General features: G+C 45.7%; 1 protein-coding gene across 1 annotated transcript in view; it reads right to left on the reverse strand.

Moving 5' to 3' along the window:
- Positions 1-17821, reverse strand: part of LOC116504521 (alpha-2-macroglobulin-like) — a 79635-nt gene extending 61814 nt beyond the window's left edge. The window contains exons 1-5 of the mRNA XM_032211564.1: positions 17642-17821; positions 8112-8295; positions 6717-6882; positions 6308-6360; positions 4723-4743 (exon numbers count right to left, since the gene is read on the reverse strand). Of these exons, the coding sequence (XP_032067455.1) occupies positions 4723-4743; positions 6308-6360; positions 6717-6882; positions 8112-8295; positions 17642-17733 (516 nt within the window). The 5' untranslated portion in view covers positions 17734-17821. The remainder of the gene's footprint in view (positions 1-4722; positions 4744-6307; positions 6361-6716; positions 6883-8111; positions 8296-17641) is intronic.
- Positions 17822-22765: the final 4944 nt, after the last annotated feature.

A 22765-nucleotide genomic window follows, 5' to 3' on the forward strand; every position in this document is an offset into this window, starting at 1 on the left:
GGGTTGCCAGGTGTCTGAGTTTGGATCAAGCGACCAAGGGAATGCCGCAACGGTTGTAAGTATGAAAAACAATCATGTGACTTTTTCCAGCGCCGTTGTAACTTCAAACAGCCACTAAATGAACTGTTGTAAGCCGAGGACTGCCTGTATTTGATAACATTTGTGGGTCAACTTATCCATGCGTATGTATGGATGGATACTTTATTTATTTATATTTCATATTTCGAAACTGCCTATCTCCCTCAAACGGTCATACGTATAAAACACAGTCATAAGTCCAGAGGTGGGTTGCTCCCAGTTCAGCCCAGTTCGGCTGAACTGGTAGTGGAATTCAGGCCTGGGTCACAGAACCGGCAGCGACCCAAGCCTGTCATACCCCTGAACTGCCACTGGGCTGGCTGCCATTTTGTTTTTTAGCGACTGTGTGTGCACAGTTGAACTGTAAATTGTTCTGCGCGTGCCCGAAGAACAATTTACATTGAACAGTGCGCATTGCACGGATATTGCAAAATGGTCATAAAACCGGCAGCGACCCACTTTTTGAATGGTCACTAAATGAATTGTTCTAAATCAAATATTACTTCTAGGAGATAAAAAGTGAGCCAGTGAAGTAGTGTTTAAAATATGAGACTAGAAATGGAGAGACTCTGAATTCTAGTCAGCCCTGGAAGAAGGCAATGGCAAACCATTTCTGAAAAGCCTTGCCAAGAAAACTGCCAGATTTGTACAGTCCAAGAATCGGACATGACTGAACAAAAGAAAAAGAGATTGTCTCCTTCAGAATCCTAGAGCCCTTTGGTTCATCAGAATGCATAAGCTAGGGGTGAGGAACGATGGCCCTTTTGAGACTTGTAGACCTCAACTCCCAGAATTCCTGAAACAGCCATGCTATCTCAGGAATTCTGGGAGTTGAAGTCCACAAGTCATAAAGGAGCCATTTTTTCCCATGCTGCCTCAGGAATTCTGGGAGTTGAAGTCCACAAGTCATAAAGGAGCCATGGTTTCCCATGCTGTCTCGGGAATTCTGGGAGTTGAAGTCCACAGTCATAAAGGGGTCATCGTTCCCCCACCTCTGGCACAAGCGAATCTTCTCCAAATTTCATTCTCCCTTTAAAGAATCCACCCTGAGCAGATTGGAGTCCAGGAAAATGGAACTGCAATGCCCTTGGACAAAATCCAATTTGGGGAGTCTGTTGCAAGCGGTTCAAGGCTTTGGTGGCTTGATGATTGCAATAAAACAAAGATGAACTTTGAGCAGGGGTGGGAAACTAGGATCCCTTTAAAAATCCTGTGGACTGAGCATGGCTGGCTCAGGAATTTTGGGAATTGAAGTCCACAGGTCGCGAAGAGGCCATAGTTGCCCCCAAGCTGGCATTTGAGCATAGTTTCCCCAAGTTAATGAGTGATATCTCTTTCAAAAATGAAAAGTCCCCTAAGAGCAGCTTACAGAAAGAGGTCAGTTTTAGGTGGATTCAGCCACTCGTTTTCCTATAGAATTTCTATAGAATCCATCTGTCAAAGGTGTTTCTCCCTCAATATAGTTTAGAATCTCAAATGGAATATGAAAACAAGAGTCCCTTCCCACCTATTGCGATTAACAAGGGAACTGATGGGATTCTTAGGAGGATTTCTCTGGTAATTTAGCTAGCAGAGTATAGAATAGCAGAGCTGGAAGGGGTCTTGGTGGCCTCCTAGGCCAACCCAGTGCGAGAAGAGGAAGAGAAGAGAAGAGGGACCTTGTAGGTCTTCTAGTACAACAACCACTGAAGAGAAGAGAAGAGAAGGGAAGGGAAGGGAAGAGAGAAGAGAAGAGAAGGGAAGGGAAGGGAAGGGAAGGGAAGGGAAGGGAAGGGAAGGGAAGGGAAGGGAAGGGAAGGGAAGGGAAGGGAAGAGAGATCTTGGAAGTCTTCTAATACAACATCCACTGAAGAGAAGGGAAGGGAAGGGGAGAGGGGAGGGGAGGGGAGGGGAGAGGAGAGGAGAGGAGAGGAGAGAAGAGAAGGGAAGGGAAGGGAAGGGAAGGGAAGGGAAGGGAAGGGAAGGGAAGGGAAAAGAAGAGATGAGATCTTGGAGGACTTCTAATACAACACCCACTGAAGAGAATGGAAGGGAAGAGAAGAGATCTTGGAGGACTTCTAATACAACACCCACTGAAGAGAATGGAAGAGAAGAGAAGAGATCTTGGAGGTCTTCTAGTTCAACATCCACTGAAGGGAAGGGAAGGGAAGGGAACAGAAGGGAAGGGAACGAAAGAGAAGGGAAGGGAACAGAAGAGAAAGGAAGGGAAGAGAAGAGATCTTGGAGGACTTCTAGTACAACATCCACTCAAGAGAAGGGAAGAGAAGAGAAGAGAAAAGAGATCTTGGAGTCTTCTAGTTCAATACCCACTGAAGGGAAGAAAAGGGAAGGGAAGAGAAGAGAAGTGAAGAGAAGCGAAGAGAAGCGAAGAGAAGCGAAGAGAAGCGAAGAGAAGAGAAGAGACCTTGGAGGACTTCTAGTACAACACCCATTCAAGAGAAGAGAAGAGAAGAGAAGAGAAGAGAAGAGAAGAGAAGAGAAGAGAAGAGAAGAGAAGAGAATAACAGAGTTGGAAGGGACCTTGGAGGTCTTCTAGTACAACACCCACTCAGGCAGGAAGCCCTCCCTATACCATTTTAGACAAATGGTTGCCAATGTCTTTTTAAAAGCCTCCAGTGTTGGACCTCCTCTGCTTTGTGGCAGCCTCTCAAATATTGGAAGGTCAGGAGGTCAGATCTCTCTTTGATCAGCTTCCCTCTGTCACTTCTTGTCCTGCCCTCAAGCGCTTTAAAGAAATTTGCATGCTTTCATTTTAATCCTGCACTAAATTGGTTGCCTTCCCTGCCCCTTAGGGCGCAAGGCAAACAGAGACGCCGATCTAAAGGCTAAATAAGAAGCGACAAGAACAATGTGGCAACTTTAACATGCGTAGTTTTCAACCCTCCGAATTCCTCCATGCTGGCTTGGGGAATTCTGGGAGTTAGAGTCCATGCGTATTAAAATTGCCATGGGTTGGGAAACTCCAGGACAGGAATCTAATTGCTGCTTATATATAAGAGCTGTGGTGGCACAGTAGTTAGAATGCGGCATTGCAGTCTAATTCTGCCAACTGCCAGCAGTTCGATCCTGATCGGCTTAAGGTTGACTCAGCCTTCCATCTTTCCGAAGTGAGTAAAATGAGGACCCAGATTGTTGGGGACAATCTGCTGACTCTATATAAACCACTTAGAGAGGGGTATTAATGCACTATGAAGCAGTATATAAACCAAAGGATTAATTGTTATTCCTATATAGCAGTGATGGTGAACCAAAACTGAGGGGAGTGCAGCGGGGTCGTGCGCGGGTGTGTCGCACCCATAATGCAATGCGCACAACCCCAGCGTGTATGTGTGCATGACCAGCACTCCCCACCCGTTTTTGGGATGCTTTTTTTGCCATCTCCAGGCTCCAGAGGCTTTATAGGAGCCTGGGGAGGGCGAAAACAGCCTCCCACACACACACACCCCGGAGGCCATCCGGAGGCTTCAGGAGCTTCCCTGAAGCCTCCAGAGTGCAAAAAACCGGCCCTACGGCCAACCGGAAATTCAGGAATGAACTTCCGGTTGGCTCGTAGGGCCGGTTTTAGCCCTCCAGAGACTTCAGGGACCTTCAGGTGGCTTCCCTGAAGGCCCCGGAAGGCGAAAAATGATCTTACAAGCAAACTGGAAGAGCAAACCAGAAATCCGTTCTTGAACTTCCGGTTTGCCCGTAGGGCTGTTTTTTTGCGCTCCAGAAGCTTCAGGGAAGTTCCTGAAGCCTCCGGAGGGCCTCCGGGGGGCCTCCGGGGGGCCTCCGGGGGGCGGGGAGGCTGTTTTCGCCCTCCCCAGGCTCCTATAAAGCCTCTGGAGCTTGGGGAGGGTGAAAAATGGGCTGAAAAGAAGGCTGAAGTCAGCTGACAGGGCAACGCCTCCCGTGCCCTGACAAATGGTACCACGTGCCATCTGTGGCACGCGTGTCATAGGTTCTAGATAGGCTATATAGGCTATATAGGCTACTAGAGAGTGTTCTCCTCATTTTATTTCTCCTCTTGCAACACAGTGGTAGTTTATTGATTTCTGCAAATAAAGCACAGTGTCAGCCTCTGCTTTGCTGCTGCTTCGGCTGCCATGAAACGGGGAGGGAGGGCATGGTATTTGGGAGGGGTTTACTAATTGTGCTGGAGGAAGATTCTGGAGCTCTGCTGCCTGTCAGACTACGCATGCGGAGGAGGTTCCCGCCAGAACTAACGGCACCGACATTCCATCTTAGTGATGCCTTTTGAAGTTATCTCACACCTGACACTTAGGAGAATTATGATTGTACTGTAACTGGGATGCCAAGGGGTGGGGAATGTGTTATTCTATATATCAATCGCTTTCGCACCTAAATAATCAGTCTTCGCTTTGCTACGCCTTTAATCATTTATAATTAGTAAAAGTACACTTGATTTCTACCTATGGAGTCTTGTGGTCTTCTTTCCTAATTACCCAATGAAGAGGTGCTGACACACAGGAAAAGTGGGCGGGGCTTCATTTGCGCAGGTGAGGTCATCATCGTGACCTTAATGACCCCACCTGAGCGATAAGGGAATTAAAGTTCAGGTCATTGGAAAAGTGACCTGGCTGGAGGGTTCTGTTATTGATTAATCTCTGAACAATCACGGGGGAAGAAGACTTCGTTACTTACCTCGATGTAGATCAAGGGAACCTGCAGAAGGAAACACATTTAAAACAAAATCAGAAAAAAGGAATGAATTGGAGCGGAATTTTTCAACCTGGCCGCCCCCCTAAGTAAATCACAACGCTGATTTGCATATCGTCGAAGTTCAAGCTCAGTGAACTTCAATTCCCAGAATTCTTCAGCCAGCATGGCCATGGCTATGCATCCTGGGAATTGAAGTCTACAAGCAGGGGTGGGATTCCGCCAGTTCGGACCAATTCGGGCAAACTGGTAGTTCCGGTGAGCAATTGGCCCCACCCACCTGCTTCTGCACTTTCCTGTCCTATATTTCCCTGTTTTTTAGCTCAACTGATTCGTGTGGCACATCAGATTGTCGCACGTCAGCTGTTTTACTCACAGGCGCTGATGTAGAAGGTAAGTTTTGAAGCTTAAAAAGGTTGTTTTTTGAATGCTGCCCACATACACGAAGTGCTCACTGAACCGGTTGTTAAACCGGTTGCATCCCACCACTATCCACAAGGTCTGGAAACTCTGTGTTAGAGCTTACTTGAAGACAAATCTTGGCCCCTTCCTTAACGTCTTGGTGACCTGATCTCATACCACCAAGGAGGTTGCGTCCATGGCTACTAAGCAAAATCTTGGGGACAGATATACGGGGTCCATAAGAGAAGATGCATGGATCCTTTCTCTCCCCAACCACAGATGGGTGCATCCAGTGACACAATCACATCCCCCCCACATTTGGAAATATCTGAAGAAATATTGGTTATCTAGACATGCTCCATGAAGACCATCCATGATAGGAGGTCTCCTTTAGAACCTGCAAGGAAGGAGCTTTCATCTTCAAACAGGTTGCTCTGCCTGCATTCACAGGGTGGGTGGGGGGTTGGAAAAATCAAAGTTGTGTAGTTGTGATTGCGTGATGGACACACTGCCCTTTTTTCACATGCATCATTGGCACACATGAAAAGGAGTGAGGCGTCAGTCACCCAGTCACAATTCTGGGAGTTGAAGTCCACAAGTCAGAAAGGGACCGTCGTTCCCCATGCTGCCTCAGGAATGCTGGGAGTTGAAGTCCACAAGTCAGAAAGGGGCCATCGTTCCCCATGCTGCCTCAGGAATGCTGGGAGTTGAAGTCCACAAGTCAGAAAGGGGCCATCGTTCCCCATGCTGCCTCAGGAATTCTGGGAGTTGAAGTCCACAGGTCCTAGGGCCACAGTTCCTTATCCCTGACCTAAGTGGAAGTGCCCTCAAATGTGCTACTTTCCAAAATCCCAGGATTATAATCCTACAATAAAATAAGAGTTTGGATGTCCTGGGAAATGTAGTCCCAACTCATCTGGAAGGAATCAAAGTAGGGTGGCTGAGATAGACCATATCTACCACTGCTTGCCCCAAATGATTCAAAGACCCAGTCTCATTGGCGATACCCTTCCTTGGATTCTGCTTCCGAGGCCCCAGTGGATAAACAGAACTTTAACACAGAGGTTTAACAAACTCTCAAGGGAATTGCCTCCATTTACATAATCCCCCGAATGTTCTCATGACCTGAACAACTATCTTGAAAAATTGGCTGCATGGCGGAACCTACCTTCTCATTTACCGGAATGAATTCCTTATTCAGAGAGACGCAACGAAACAGAACTGAGAAAGCAAGAAGAAAACCATTTTAAGAGGGATAAGAGATCTTCAGAATGGAAGAAGCTTCTTGGATGAGAAGCCAAAGGTTTTCAAAGGGAAAGCTGCAGAGCTGCAAGTGGCTAAGTCGTTTAATATATAAATAAACTTTTTTGGCTTATGAAGGTTGAAATTGGGCCACTTAAAAAGGGCCGTCAAGGCCAGGAACATGGGACCAGGGGCTGTATGGGGCTTATGGGTTCACGTACCCCCCCCCATCCCAGCTAAAAGTGAGACCCTTGTTAGATACCCAAGAGGCACAACATCTTGAACTGAGATCACATACAATTGGCAGAGAGCTAGTCCCTTTCCAGAGCTCTTACCTTTCTGTCCTGGCTTGTAGATGGGTTTGTCGGTCTGAACAAAGATGAGGCTCTCCTGATTGTCGATGTAGACTCTCTTCCGATCTAGGTACCTCAGGGTTGCTCCTGTCACCTCCACTGTGAAAAGCGCTATGTGGGTGTTGAAGGACCTTTCCCATTTGGGGAGCTGGAGAAGGGAGAAAGCAGGCAGGTTAGTTTTTCTAGAGAGGAGTACAGTGGCTGTTAATTGGCCAAGCCAAAGACAGAGGAGGGGAGGGGAAGAGAGAGGGGGGGAAAGGCAAAGTAGGAGGGGGAGAGGGGAGGGGAGGGGAAGGAAGGGGAGGGGAGATGAGGAGAAGGCAAAGTAGAAGAGGGGAGGCAGGGAAGGGGAGTGAGTAGAAGGAGAAGAGAGAGAAAGGAGAAGGTAAGAAAGAGAAGGAGAAGGTGAAGAGAAGAGAAGGAAGAGAAAGGAGAAGGCAAAGAAGAGAGGTGAAGAGAAGGAAAGGATTGAAGAGAAGAGAAGAAAGAAAGCGAAGAGAAAACCAGAGAAAGGAGGAAAGAGAAAGGAGGCGAAGAGAATAGAAGAGAAGGGAAGGCAAGGAGAAAGAGAAAAGAAAAAAAGAAAAGAAAGAAGGAGGCAAAGAAGAGAAGAGAAAGGAGGAGAAGAGAAAGAAGAAGGCGAGAAGAAAAGGAGGGAGAGAGCAAGAGAAAGAAGAAACAAAGGAGGTGAAGAGAAGAAAAGGAGGAGTGAAGAGAAGAGAAGAAAGGAAAGAAGAGAAGAGAAGAGAAAGAAGAAGGCGAGAAGAGAAAGATGAAGAGAAGAGAAAGAGAAGAAATAGAAGGAAAGAAAGAGAGATAAGAAGAAGAAGATGAAGAGAAGAAAAGAAGAAAAGGTTGTGAAGAGAAGGGCTCTATTCACAGAACTCAATGAATACAGATGCCAAAGATCCAAATAAACATGAAATCTCATATTGCCGGCTTGACTGCTCTGCGTATGGTTGAATTGTTGCTAGAGCCAAGGTGGCGCAGTGGTTAAATGCAGCACTGCAGGCTACTGCTAGATCAGCAGGTCAGCGGTTCAAATCTCACCGGCTCAGGGTTGACTCAGCCTTCCATCCTTCCGAGGTGGGTAAAATGAGGACCCAGATTGTTGGGGGCAATATGCTGACTCTCTGTAAACCGCTTAGAGAGGCCTGAAAGGCCTATGAAGCGGTATATAAGTCTACTGCTAAGTCTACTGCTATTGCTATTGCTATTAATACAACAGCACAATCATAGTAACGTCATGAAATCCTAATGGAGAAACATTCGTCTTCCACTGTGCCATGAAAGTATATCCAGGCCATTTCTTAATTTGATTATCCTTTTGCTGTTGCTCCCTGCATGGACCTCCGAAGAGAGCCCCAGCGGCCTCACCTGGAAGTCGGTGCACTGGAAGAGGTCTTTCTTGGAGACGACCTCGCTTAGGAGGCTCCTGTTCTGCAAGCCGTATTCCAGGGTGATGCTCAGGGTCACAGACTCATTCAGGTGGCTCAGCTGGACACAGATCTTCCTGGAGGTTTCCGTGGGGACAACGTAAGGTACCAAAACCAGGTATTGCCTGGAAAGAGAGAAAACAAAAGTTCAGTCAAGGGACCAGAGAATGAAGACGCCCATCCTGCCAGAGGAGTGGCATATCCCAACACCGGTTGCTAAAAAAAAAACCTAACTGGATTAAACTAAATTTAATTTTGTAATACCCTCTATGGGGGGAGGGGGGAGGGAAGGAAGGAAAGAATGAGAGGGAGGGATGGAGGGAGGGAGGGAGGGAAGAAGGAAGGAAGAAGAGGGGGGAGGGAGGGAAAGAAGGAAGGAATGAGAGGGAGGGGAGAGAGCGAAGGAGGGTGGGAAGGAAAGAAGGAGAGAGAGGGAGGGAGAGAAGAAAGGAGAGGGCGGGGAGGGAGGGAAGGAGGGAGGGAGGGAAGGAAAGAAGGAGAGGGAGGGAGGGAAGGAAGGAAAGTGAGGAGGAGGGGGAGGGAAGGAAAGAAGGAGGGGGGAAGAAGGAGAGGGGTAGGGAGGGAAGGAAGGAATGAAAGGGCAGGGAGAGAGGGAAGGAAAGAAGGAGAGGGAGGGATAGAGGGAGGGAAGGAAGGAATGAGAGGGCGGGGAGAGAGGGAATGAGAGAGGGAAGGAAAGAAGGAGAGGGAGGGATGGAGGGAAGGAAGAAAGGAGAGGGAGGGGAGAGAGGGAAGGAGGGAAGGAAAGAAGGAGAGGGAGGGATAGAGGGAGGGAAGGAAGAAAGGAGAGGGAGGGGAGAGAGGGAAGGAGAGAAGGAAAGAAGGAGAGGGAGGGATAGAGGGAGGGAAGGAAGGAAGGAATGAGAGGGCGGGGAGAGAGGGAAGGAGAGAGGGAAGGAAAGAAGGAGAGGGAGGGATAGAGGGAGGGAAGGAAGAAAGGAGAGGGAGGGGAGAGAGGGAAGGAGGGAAGGAAAGAAGGAGAGGAAGGGATAGAGGGAGGGAAGGAAGGAAGGAGAGGGAGGGGAGAGAGGGAAGGAGGGAGGGAAGGAAAGAAGGAGAGGGAGGGATAGAGGGAGGGAAGGAAGGGAGAAAGGAGAGGGAGGGGAGAGAGAGAAGGAGGGAGGGAAGGAAGGAAAGAAAGGAGAGGGGGAGGGAGGAAGGGAAGGAAGGAAGGTTGTTTTCAGTGATTAAAAGCAAATAACTGGCAGATAGTCATGTATTTGCTCCTGAAGAGTTTATCCATACTAAAAGGGGAAATTTTGCCCATCTCACTTGTCATCAAATTGTATTCCCTGTGAGTTAAAAGTTAACACAGGTGGCCTTTGACTTCCAATCCTTTTTTCAGTGACCGTTCGAATTTACGCCGACATTGAAAAAGTGTTGTTGAAAAACTTAGCAACTGACTCATATATATGACGGTTGCATTGTCACAGGGTCTGGGATCCCCCTTTTGCGACCTTCTAACGAGCCAAGTCATCAGGCGAGCCAGGTTCCCTGAATAACCACCGTGTGACTAACTTAACAACTGCAATTGTTACACTCAACACCTCTGGCAAGAAAGGTCGTAAAATTTGGCAAAATGTCAGACAAAGGGTTTGTCCACTCTCTTCTTAAAAACCTCCAGTGTTGAAGCATTCACAACTTCTGGAGGCAAATTGTTAATTGCTCTCAGTTCTTCTTCATGCTAAGTTGCTTCTCTCCTTGATTAGTTTCCACCCATTGCTTCTTGTCCTGCCTTCAGGTGCCTTGGCGAATAGCTTGACTCCCACTTCTTTGTGGCAACCCCTGAGATATTGGAAGACTGCTATCATGTCTCCCCTAGTCCTTCTTTTCACTAAACTAGACATACACAGTTCCTACAACTGTTCTTCATATGTTTTAGCTTCCAGTCCCCTCATCATCTTTGTTGCTCTTTTCTGCATTCTTTCTAAAATCTCAACTATTTTTTTTAACATTGTGGTGACCAAAACAATTATGAAGTCATTTGGACACTTGGTTCAAATCCCCTTTCGCATCCATCCCTTGGTCCGGTGTGAGTCCTAGCCACAGGCAGTCCTCGACTTAGAACCACAATCGAGCCCACAATTTCTGTTGCTAAATGAGACATTTGTGGTGAGTTTTGCCCCATTTTATAACCTTTCTTACCACTGTTTTTAAGTGAATCACCGTGGTGGTGTTTAAGTTAGTAACACAATTGTGAAGTGAATCTGAATTCTCCATCGACTTTGCTTGTCAGGAGGTCACAAAAAGGGGATCAAATGGTGACCCCAGTTGTGACACTGCAACGGTCGGAAATATGAGCCAGTTGCCAAGCATCTGAACTGGGATCAGGTAGCCATAGGGATTCTGCAACGGTCGTAAGTTTGAAAAAAGGTTGTAAGTCACTTTTTTCCCATGCTGTTGTAACTTCAAACAATCACTAATGAAAGATCATATTTCAACAAAATGTGAATTATTATTAGAATGATATAACTTGTCAAATATAACTAAGATGAACATTACTTTATTTGTTTTAAAATGTGATTAGAAATGGGATATTTTTTAAATATAACAGTGGCATAACCAAAAATTAGAATGGGGAACAATGGAAGATTATAATTCAATACAAATCTGTGTATTACTATTAGAATTATATAAGTTTGTTAAACATAACTAATATTATTATTAGTGTTCTATCTGGAGTAATATTAAGAATATGGAGATTGGCATAAAAATAATATACTGAAGTATTGAACAATTAAGGAAAGATTATAATTCAATAAAATACAATAATACAATACAATAGCAGAGTTGGAAGGGACCTTGGAGGTCTTCTAGTCCAACCCCCTGCCTAGGCAGGAAACCCTATACCGTTTCAGACAAATGGCTATCCAACATCTTCTTAAAGACTTCCAGTGTTGGGGCATTCACAACTTCTGGAGGCAACTTCTGTTCCACTGATTAATTGTTCTAAGTGTCAGGAAATTTCTCCTCAGTTCTAAGTTGCTTCTCTCCTTGATTAGTTTCCACCCATTGCTTCTTGTTCTACCCTCAGGTGCCTTGGAGAATAGTTTGACTCCCTCTTGTTTGTGGCAACCCCTGAGATATTGGAAGACTGCTATCATGTCTCCCCTAGTCCTTCTTTCTATTAAACTAGACATACCCAGTTCCTGCAACCGTTCTTCATATGTTTTAGTCTCCAGTCCCCTAATCATCTTTGTTGCTCTTCTCTGCACTCTTTCTAAAGTCTCCACATCTTTTCTACATCGTGGAGATCAAAACTGAATGCAGTTCAGTTTTGGTCGCCAGAAAATACACGTATTATTACTAAAAGTCTATAAGATTGTCAATTGTGTTAAATAGGAAGAGTATTACTGTATTATTTGAGAGTATTATTTGTACTATTTGTTTTATTTGTACTAAAATGTAACTCACTGTTCCTCACTGTTCACACAACGATGTGTTTGTAAAAAAAAAAAAATAATCCAAAAAAACAGTCACTAAGCAAACTTTTAAATGTCTTTGGAGATTGTCAAATAAACTGTTGTAAGTAGAGGACTACTACTTGTATTAGAGAAGGTTGGTCGGCTTCGTTTGCTAAATCACAGGCCTTCAAGAGATTTGAAAACGCCAAAGGTGTCACGTTTTCATTGCTGTACAAACCACATTTTTCTCTCTTTTTTTAGATTTTTGTTTCCCAGCCTCCTTGTTGAAATAGGAGGTGAAACTTGCAAAACCAGCTGGGGGAACATTTTTAGCTCTCCCAGGCTTTCCGGTCAAGCCACACATCCTTTTGAGAACAGGAATTACAAAGAATAGTTTCTTCATGAAAAAAAATGGAACTAAAATTAATCTGGAGGTTTCTCACCCTTTCTCCTGGCTTAAATTAAAGCCGTTTCCTTGTCATGCTATATGAGTAAACTAAATACAATGTCAGCTTCCAAGTAATGCCATCCGTCACAAATTGAACTCTGAAGCACAAAATGTAACACACCCAATGCTCCTTTCTTCATGCTTGTCAACATCAATGGGTTACGATTCCCAAAATCTTCGGTGGGTCACACAGGTAGTTCTCGACTTATGACCGGTTGCTTAGCAATCAGTAGACGTTACAACCGAGTTATGACCCAGATTTGAAGTTCTGATATTAGCTGTAGTCACATGACCCTGCTCTCAGCATTTGACACCAACTGGGTTGATTTATAATCACATGTCCACCAGTATTGGGATTTTAAAAAAAATTATTACGGGTTCTGTGGGCGTGGCTTGGTGGGCGTGGCATGGGAAGGATACTGCAAAATCTCCATTCCCTCCCCACTACAGGGAAAGGATACTGCAAAATCCTCATTTTCCCCACGATCAGCTGGGACTCGGGAAGCAGAGAATGGATGGGGGCGCGGCCAGTCAGAGGTGGTATTTACCAGTTCTTCGAACTACTCAAAAATTATGTTACCGGTTCTCCAGAACTGGTCTGAACCTGCTAAATACCACTTCTGACGTCCACGTTTTTGCAATCATTTTGTCCCCAAACCAACATTTGCTTCTGGTTTTCAGCAAAACCAGCTTAGAGCAAACCATAGATTCGTTTCATGACTGTGGCCGCTGCAAAAAAAAAAAAAAAGGTCGTAATATTGGGTCGGTCATATGACCGTCACAACTTCTGACTCTAATGGGCAGACCCCATTTCGGTTGTAAATCGAGCTCTACTTGTTGATTCTCTGTGAAAATGAGTCACTTTTTTCAGTGGTGTTGTAACTTTGAACGGTCACTAAATGAGTTATTGCAAGTCAAGGACTACCTGTATATTGGGAAAGAGACTCACAAATGCAACAATGGAGTGAGCACCCATGTTAGCTGTGCGGGGGTAGCGTCTCCTCTAAGGCTGCCGACATCACATTGGTGAGCATTCCCAGTGCATGGAATTCAGCTGCTGGTCATCCTCATATAGCGACTACATTGAAGATTGGCCACTTGGGTTGTTATGTGAAGTGGTCGCTAAGTGAAACATTTGTTACGTTTATAAAAATTTATATGCTACCCATGTCTCCGATGAGGCAACTGGATAGCAACATCGCGATGTTGCCTTCAGAAGTTGTGGGAGCTTCATCACTGGAGGATTTCACGAAGAGATTGGATTGCCATTGGTCAGAAATGGTGTAGGGTCTCCTGCTTGGGTGGGGGGATGGACTGGATGACCTACGAAGTCCCTTCTAACTAATCTGTATGATTTCAGCTTTCCTTGGGTTTAGAGACCTGGAAAGGTTGTAAATGCGAGGAACTAATTGCAGAGTTACTATTTCATCGCCACCTTGACTGCAAACGGTCACTATATGGAAGGCAGTCACTAAATAAGTATGCTGCCTTTATTAATCCTGGACCAGTCCTTGTAGTTTTTCTTCATTAGCTAGAATATACAATAACAGAGTTGGAAGGGATCTTGGAGGTCATTTAGTCCAACCCCCTGCTTAGGCAGCAAACTCTATACCAGGGCTGTCAAATTGAAGGCCCGGGGCCTGGATCTAGCGGGTCTGGTGCTTAAATCTGGCCCACGGGGGCCACCCTGGAAACATTGAGTCCGGCCCATGGTGTCTTTGCCGGCAAAAACGGAGCTCAAAAGGGCCATATGACAGCCTCCTGCAATGCCCCTTTGGGGAATAAGGGTTTGGCCCTCTCCCTGGCCTTGCCTTCCTTTGCTGCACACTCTGCCACAGGCATCCCTGACACCGATGACGTTGAGCTGGCCATGCCCACCTGCCCCCCCGCCCAAGGTCGAACACAGCCTTGATGCGGCCCTCAGTGAAATCGAGTTCGACACCCTGTCAGGCCTGGAAGCCATCTTCAGGCCTGCCACATTTTCTACCGTGGGAAAATGAGATTATACGGAGTGGGGTAGATATAGTCAGAATGACATTCCTTTTTTCCGAGAGTCAAGGACCTTTCACCCTGCACCTGGAGTGGCGTGACTAGGAGGCATCTCCAGTTTGGGGCGGTGCCTGATTGGGTCATGTGATGGACACGAGGGTGCTGGGCAGGGGACTTGAACTTTCACTTGGGTGGGGAAAGCCTGGAAACTCTCAGATCTGGGTTTTCCCCAGATGTGCCAATATGACACCTCTATTAAAACGGAACTTCGAGGAACCTCAACCCTCGGAGTCTTCTTTCGTTGGGGATGGCATATCCTTGCCCTACAGCCATTTCAGACAAATGGCTATCTGATCTCTTCTTAAACACTTCCAGTGTTGGAGCATTCACAATGTTCTTTCTGTGCCAACTCAGGAAGGTCAAACTGGCCAAAGAGCTGCTGATTCTGTTCTACAGAGGAATTTTTTTGTCATCTGCACCTCCATAACTGTCTGGTTTGGTTCTTCAGCCCAAGAAGACAGACACAGACTTCAAGGGATAATCAGAACTGCAGGGGGGAAAAAACAATGGCTGCCAACCTGCCTTCCATGGAGGACCCGTAAACTGCACGAGTCAAAAAGAGGGCTGTGGAAATACCTACAGACCCCTCACATCCTGGACATAAATTATTTCAACTTCTACTCTCAAAACGACACTATAGGGCAGTGTTTTTCAACCTTTTTTGTGCAAAGGCACACTTTTTTCATTAAAAAAAATCACGAGGCACACCACCATTAGAAAATGTTAAAAAAATTTAACTCTGTGCCTATATTGACTATATATAAAGTAATTTTCCCACGGCACACCTTACACTATGTCACGGCACACTAGTGTGCCACGACACAGTGGTTGAAAAACACTGCTATAGGGCACTGCACACCAGAACAACTGGACACAAGGACAGTTTTCCCCCGAATGCCGTCACTCTGCTAAACAACTAATTCCCACCACACTGCCAAACTATTTACTAAGTTTGCACTACTATTAATCTTCTCATCGTTCCTATCACTCATCTCCTCCCACTTATGACTGCATGACTGCAACTTTCTTGCTTGTATCTGTACCATCTATATTGATTGTTTTCCTAATATGATTTGATTGTTTATTTGTTCCCGATGACTATCGTTAGGTGTGGTACCTTAAGATTCGTGATGAATGCATCTTTTCTTTTAGGTGCACTGACAGCATATGTACCCAGACAAATTCCTTGTGTGTTCAGTCACAATACTATTCTATCCTATTGTTCCGGAGCCAAATTATTCCAGGGATTAATTGTTCCAACTGTCGGGGAATTTCTCCTTAGTTCAGAAGGGACTTGCCCTAATCTCTTCCTTCTTCCTGGGACAAAAAGAGAATGACTGGCCCAGGTTCAACCAGCTTGGCAGGATTCGCATTTGCATTGCTGTTTCGCAGCCTGCTGCCTTTAGACTCCACCACCCCAACCTGGCTAATGCCTGTATGCACTTATTTACAGGTAGTCCTCGACTTACGACCGTTCATTTAGTGACGGTTCTAAGTTACAACAGCACTGAAAAAAAGTGGGCTCATGATCTTTTTTCCCCACACTTATGACCATTGCAGCATTCCACCCACCCACCCACCATGGCCACATGATCAAAATTCAGATGCTGGGCAAGTGGTTCATATTTATGACGGCCACAGTTTCCCGGACTCATGTGATTCCATTTTGTGATGTTCTGAGAAGCAAAGTCAATGGGGAAGCCAGATTTGCTCAACAACCGAGTGACTAAACTTATCAGTTGCAGGGATTCACTTAACAAATATGGAAAGTAAGGTTGTAAAATAGGTTGTAAAATAGGGCATTTAACGGATCTCTTGCTTAGCAACATGAATTTAGGGCTCAGTTGTCGTCGTAAATCCAAGATTAACTGTGCTAGCCAGTTTTTCAAAACTTGCTCAGCAACATAAAGTTTGGAGCCCCTTAGGGTCGTAAGTCGTGATCTACCTGTATTAGTCAGTTTTGCCAAACTCACTTAACAACGTAAACGTTGGCCTCCATTGTGGTCGTAAGTCGAGGACTACCTGTATTAGTCAGCTCTGCCAAAAAAAAAAAAAGTTAGGATGGTGTAGAGTTGTGCCGGGGACAAGGAGACCCGGGTTCAAAACCACCCTTGCCCACCAAAGGACGCTGGGTAGCCAGTTGCTCTTTCTTCACCTAGCCTCCCTCGCAGGGTGGTTGTGAGGACCAAATACGAAAAAGGGAAATGATGTGGCCTGCCTTGAGCGTCATCAGGGAAGGCAGGACAGTGATCTCAGGGACAAATAAAGAAATAATAGACCAAAAAAGTGAAATTCAATGTAGAGAAAAGTAGTCTTACACTTAGGCAAGAAGAACCAAAAGTTTACATATAGATTGGGAGAAAACCGTGCTTAATTGCAGTAACTGTGAGAGGGATCTTGGAGTCTTAGTGGACAACCAACTAAATATGAGCCAGCAATGTGCAGCGGCAGCCAAAAAAATCCAATGTAATCCTGAATTGCATTAAAAGAGGAATACAATCAAGATCACTAATGGGGTACTAATGCCACTCTAGAAAGACCACACAGAATACTGCATCCAATTTTGAGATGCGAGACCGTCTTCTGCCACATACCTCCCTTAGACCAATAAGATCGCACAGGATGGGCCTCCTCCGAGTGCCTTCAGCGGGACAATGCCGGCTGGCGACGCCTAGGAGTAGGGCCTTCTCTGTTGCCGCTCCGGCCTTATGGAATAAACTGCCCCCAGAGATCCGGGCCCTACCCACTCTCATGGCCTTCCGCAAAGCTATTAAAACCTGGCTTTTCCAGCAGGCCTGGGGCTGTTGACCTCTTGATTGAGGTCCAGCCCCCCCACCTCTGATTGGGTGCATGTTGTGCTTCTTCTTAACTTTGTTGTGTCTTATTGTTTTAATTCTTTTTTAATATTTTTCATTTCTGTAAGCCGCCCGGAGTCCTTCGGGATTGGGCGGCTTAGAAATTCAATAAATGAAATGAAATGATCACCACCCTATAACAAAGATGTGGAGACTCTAGAAAGAGTGCAGAGAAGAGCAACCAGGATGATGAGGCGACTGGAAGCTAAAACATAAGATGAACAGTTGCAGGAACTGGGCATGGCTAGTCTAGTGAAGAGAAGGACCAGGGGAGACACAATAGCAGTCTTCCAATATTTGAGGGGCTGTCACAGAGAGGAGGGAGATCAAGCTATGTTGCAAAGCACCCAAAGGCCAGACAAGGAATAATGGATGGAAACTGACCAAGGAGAGATTCAACCTAGAAATAAAGAGAAATTCTCTGACAGTGAGAACAATCAACCAATGGAACAGACGTTGCCTTCGGAAGTTGTGGGAGCTTCATCACTGGAGGCTTTCAAGAAGAGACCTGACTGTCATCTGTCAGAAATGGTGTAGTAGGCTCTCCTGCTTGGATGATGGGGTTGGACTAGATGACCTACAAGGACCCTTCCAATGCTGTTAATCTGCATCTCTACCCATTTTTTTTCCCTTCTGAAAACCCAGAATCAACATTTCAAACAAAAAGAAAAAAGAAAGGAGGAAAACTGCTTACGGTTTTGGGGGCGGTGTTGTGGTCCCCCCAGGAAGGAAGAAGAGACCCAGGAGAAAAAGGCAGGGTCCTGCAAGTATCCGGCTCTTCCCCATAGCGTCGAGAGGTCAGCTGGTAGAGGAGTCAAAGCTGGTGGGTCAGAGGAGACGGAGTTGTTCTCCACCTCACCTGCTCCGGCCGTCTGCTAACCTGCCGGTCCTTTTATACTCCCCGGAGGACACACAAACACACCCACACACCCACATTCCTCTCTACCCGCAGCGGTTATCACTTTTGGCTTGCTGTCTGTTTGCACAGCGAAGTCGCCTGCCTGGCTGTGTGTGCGTGTCTGTGTGTGTGTGTGTGTGTGTGTGTGTGAGAGAGAGAGAGAGAGAGAGAGAGATAGGGAGATTGTTTGAGCAATACACCAGACAGAACTCTGTGTGCCAATAGAAGTTTTGTTCTTCTCTAGCTTTACACACACAACACACAAACACACACACACACACACCGGCCGCCCTCCCAGCCCCGGGTCAATCCATTTCCCAAGACCTAAAGCAGTGTTTCTCAACCTTGGCGACTTTACGTTCTGTGCACTTCAACTCCCAGAATTCCCCAGCCAGCTGTGCTGGCTGGGGGATTCTGGGAGTTGAAGTCCACAGGACTTAAGTCGCCAAGGTTGAGAAACAGAGACCTAAAGGCTTACGGTTACAGGTAGGCCTCGACGTATGAACCACCATCGAGGCCAACATTTCTGTCGCCGAGCAACACGCTTGTCAGTTTTGTGCCCGCTTTACAATTTTTCTTGCCACAGTTATTAAGTGAACCACGGCAATTGTTAAGTTAGTCACACATTTGTTAAGGGAATCTGGCTTCTTCTTGGCTTGCCCAAAAGGTCGCCAAAGGGGAATCGCATGACCCTGGCATACCGTAACTGTCGTAAATAGGATTTTAGCTGCCGAATTTTGATCACATCGCCATAAGAGATACTGCAACAGTCACAAGTGTCAAAACTGGCCGTAAGTCACTTTTTTCAGTGCTCTTGTAACTTCAAATGGTCCCTAAATGAATGGTTATAAGTGGAGGACTACAGGTAGCCCTCGACTTACAAACAGTTCATTTAGTGACCGTTCTAAAGTTACTGAAAAAAAGTGACTTATGTCCGTTTTTCACACTCACAACCAATGCAGCATCCCCATGGTCGTTCAGTTGCATTCAGATGCTTGACAATGGATTCATATTTATGTCGGTCACAGTGTCCTGGGGTTATGTGATCATCTTTTGCGACCGCCTCACGAGCGAAGTCAATGGGGAAACCAGATTCACTTAACAACCGTGTTACTAATTAACAAATGCAATGATCCACGTAACAACTGTGGCAAGAAAAGTCATAAAATGGGGCAAAACTCCCTTAACACATGTTCCACTTAGCAATGTAAACGTTGGGGGTCAATTGTGGTTGTAACTCAAGGACTACCTGTACCTGTATAGCCAAGATATGGCTCAGCCATGAAGCCCACCTCTGAGGAAATCCAATACCATTCCAGACAAATGCCCATCCAATCATTTCAATTGATTCATCAATCAATCGGAAGTTATGGATCCACCTAACAACCATGGCAAGAAAGCCGATAAAACGGGGCAAAACTCACTTAACAACTCAGCAATGGAAACTTTGGGCTGAATTGTGGTCGCACATCAAGGACTACCAATTATTTTAGTGACTGAGGGAAGAATATTAAAAACCCCTGACTGAACAAAAAGCAAAGTACAATACAATACAATAGCAGAGTTGGAAGGGACCTTGGAGGTCTTCTAGTCCAACCCCCTGCCTAGGCAGGAAACCCTATACAGTTTCAGACAAATGGTTATCCAACATCTTCTTAAAGACTTCCAGTGTTGGGGCATTCACAACTTCTGGAGGCAACTTCTGTTCCACTGATTAATTGTTCTAACTGTCAGGAAATTTCTCCTCCGTTCTAAGTTGCTTCTCTCCTTGATTAGTTTCCACCCATTGCTCCTTGTTCTACCCTCAGGTGCCTTAGAAAATAGCTTGACTCCCTCTTCTTTGTGGCAGCCCCTGAGAGATTGGAACACTGCTATCATGTCTCCCCTAGTCCAGTTTTCCCCTAGTCCGGTTTTCCCCTAGATCAGTTTTCCCCTAGTCCAGTTTTGTGGAACATCAGGAGGGAAATGAGCAACCTTAGGATTTATTGGGAAAGCCTCGTCCGGATGTCGAAGGGGTCGCGACCTATTGTTCCTTTGATAAAATGAAGAAATCTATTTGCTGGATTAGAGTATCTCTCTTGGCATGGAAGGCGTACCAGAGCCGTACCAGAACTCAACAAACTCCATGCGCCTCCACGTACCTGGCAAAAAAGAGAGACACAATTTCCCTCCCCCCACTTCCGCCGTCCCTGCCAGCTGATCCTGGAACATCAATTTGGCCTGGCCAGTTCTGGTGGGAGTCAAACCGTGCAGGGTTTACAGGTCAACATGAGTCAAAGGGTTTGAATGAGAAATGGAGATGACTGGTACCGTAAGAGGAACTGGATGTTCAAGTTAAGAGGTTGTCACAACACTTCCCTAGAAAAATATTATTAAAGTCGTGTGCGTTCCCTCCCAAATAAATGTCTATGGAGATTTTGAGTCATGCAGATCGTGGTTTTCCCAAAGGTGCTTTTCTTCAAGGAGGCAACTGGACTTTCCTCTTTTTTCTTTGAAGACATTTCGCTTCTCATCCAAGAAGCTTCTTCAGCTCTGAACTGGATGGTGGGGAATGGAGGAATCTACATTCCTCGCAGGCAGCTGGTCATTTGCATCCTTTTACAGACTCGATTTCATTGAGTGCTGCATCAGTGTTGTGTTGGGATTGGGGGGGGCGTGGCGTAGCTGGTGTGGGCATGGCCAGCTCGACGTCACTCGTGCCGTGGGTGCCTGTGGTGGCCGAAGCGCTCTGCCAGTGAAAACGGGCTCCCGAGTTCCGTTTTCGGGCTGCAATGGCCTCCTGCAACCCTCTGCCAGCGAAAACGGAGCTCGGCAGGAAGGGATCCTTCGCAGGATGGATCCGGATTATGGATCTTGAGTTTGACATCCCTGTCTCAGTATTTTGGAAAAAGCCGCCTTTGGGAGGGGGGGGTTCATTTGGTCAACCAAGTATCTAGGGAGATTCTCAGTCATCCAGATCATGGTTGTCAAGAAAGAAAGAAAGAAAAGAAAGAAAGAAAGAAGAAAGAAAGAAAGAAGAAGAAAGAAAGAAAGAAAGAAGCAGGAGGGAGGGAGGGAGGGAGGGAAGAAAGGAAAGACAGATAGACAGAAAGGACAGAGGGAGCAAGCAAGGAAGGAAATAAGGAAGGAAATAAGGAAGACCAGTTGCCTCTTTATCTCCTTAAGTGCTGGCATCTGCTGTGGGGTTTTAAGAAAGACTGGGGGCTGCTTTCTGCCTCTAAAAACATGTTCCTCCATTTCTCTTTTAGGGAAATATAATATTCTGCCTTTTTTATTGCCCAAAATATTTCATTCTTCTGGGGGGGGGGCTTCCCACAGGTGGAAAAGGTTAACAAAAGTGTCAGAGAGAAAGAAAGAAAGAAAGAAAGAAAGAAAGAAAGAAAGAAAGAAAGAAAGAAAGAAAGAAAGAAAGAGGAAGGCAGGAAGGATGGAAGGAATGGAAGGAAGGAAGTGCAGTTGCCTCTTGAAAAAACTCCTTGTGGCCTGATTCTTTTTTGGGACTCCTTCTTTATCCTTAAGCAACATTAACAAATATTATTCCAGGTTATGCAATTAGGCAGAAGGGCTTTGCAGAAAGGCACTTAGCAAATCAGGCTGCACTTGGTGCGTGAAGGTCAGGAATGTGTTTCCTCTCTGCGTTGCATCCAACTTCGAAGTTTTTGTGGAGCAAGTATCAGGGTTCCCCAAGTAACACCCCCAAGGAAAGAGGAGCCCAGGTTTCCTCAAAGTTCCACTTTATTAGAGATGTCACATTGGCACACCTGGGAAAACCCGAATCTGAAATTTCCAGGTTTTCTTTTCCCCACCCAAAAGAAAGTTCAAGTCCCTGCCTAGCACCCTCATGTCCATCCCATGATTCAAACAGACACCGCCCAAAACTGGAGATGCTTCCCAGTCACCGCATCGCAGCTGCCGGGCAAGGCATCCTTGACTCTCTGAGAAAAGAATGTTATTTTGACTATATACCATCCATGCGCTATATAATCCCTCCTCCCATTTCCCCACAGTAGAAAATGTGGCAGGCCTGAAGGCCTAACGTAAAAGATGACTTCCAGGTCTGACAGCAAGATCTGGACCCCCAGAATGTAGCTCCCAAAGAAGCTTCTTGGATGAGAAGCGAAACATCTTCAAAGAAAAATAAGAAAAGCCAGTTGCCTCTTGAAAAAGCACCTTTGGGGTTACATCTTCCAACTTTTCTTTTCACATTTAACACTTCACAAGAAGTGTTAATCACAAGATCACGTGAAGTGTGAATACCAATTTAAAAGGCCTTGGTAAGGACACACTTGGAATACTGGATCCAGTTTTGGTCGCCACGATGTAGAAAAGATGTGGAGACTCTAGAAAGAGTGCAGAGAAGAGCAAAAAAGATGATTAGGGGACTGGAGGCTAAAACATATGAAGAACGGTGGCAGGAACTGGGTCTGTCTAATTTAATAGAAAGAAGAACTAGGGGAGAGATGATAGCAGTCTTCCAATATCTCAGGGGCTGCCACAAAGAAGAGGGAGTCAAGGTATTCTCCAAGGCACCTGAGAGTAGGACAAGAAGCAATGGGTGGAAACTAATCAAGGAGAGAAGCAACTTAGAACTGAGGAGAAATTTCCTGACAGTTAGAACAATTAATCAGCGGAACAGAAGTTGCCTCCAGAAGTTGTGAATGCCCCAACACTGGAAGTCTTTAAGAAGATGTTGGATAGCCATTTGTCTGAAACGGTATAAGGTTTCCTGCCTAGGCAGGGGGTTGGACTAGAAGACCTCCAAGGTCCCTTCCAACTCTGCTATTGTATTGTATTATTGTATTGTATTGTATTATATTGTATTATTGTATTGTATTGTATTGTATTGTATTGTATTATTGTATTGTATTGTTTTGTATTATTGTATTGTATTGTATTGTAGTATTGTATTGTATTATTGTA

This window comes from Thamnophis elegans, chromosome 2 (genome assembly GCF_009769535.1).
Source record: "Thamnophis elegans isolate rThaEle1 chromosome 2, rThaEle1.pri, whole genome shotgun sequence".
NCBI lineage: Eukaryota > Metazoa > Chordata > Lepidosauria > Squamata > Colubridae > Thamnophis > Thamnophis elegans.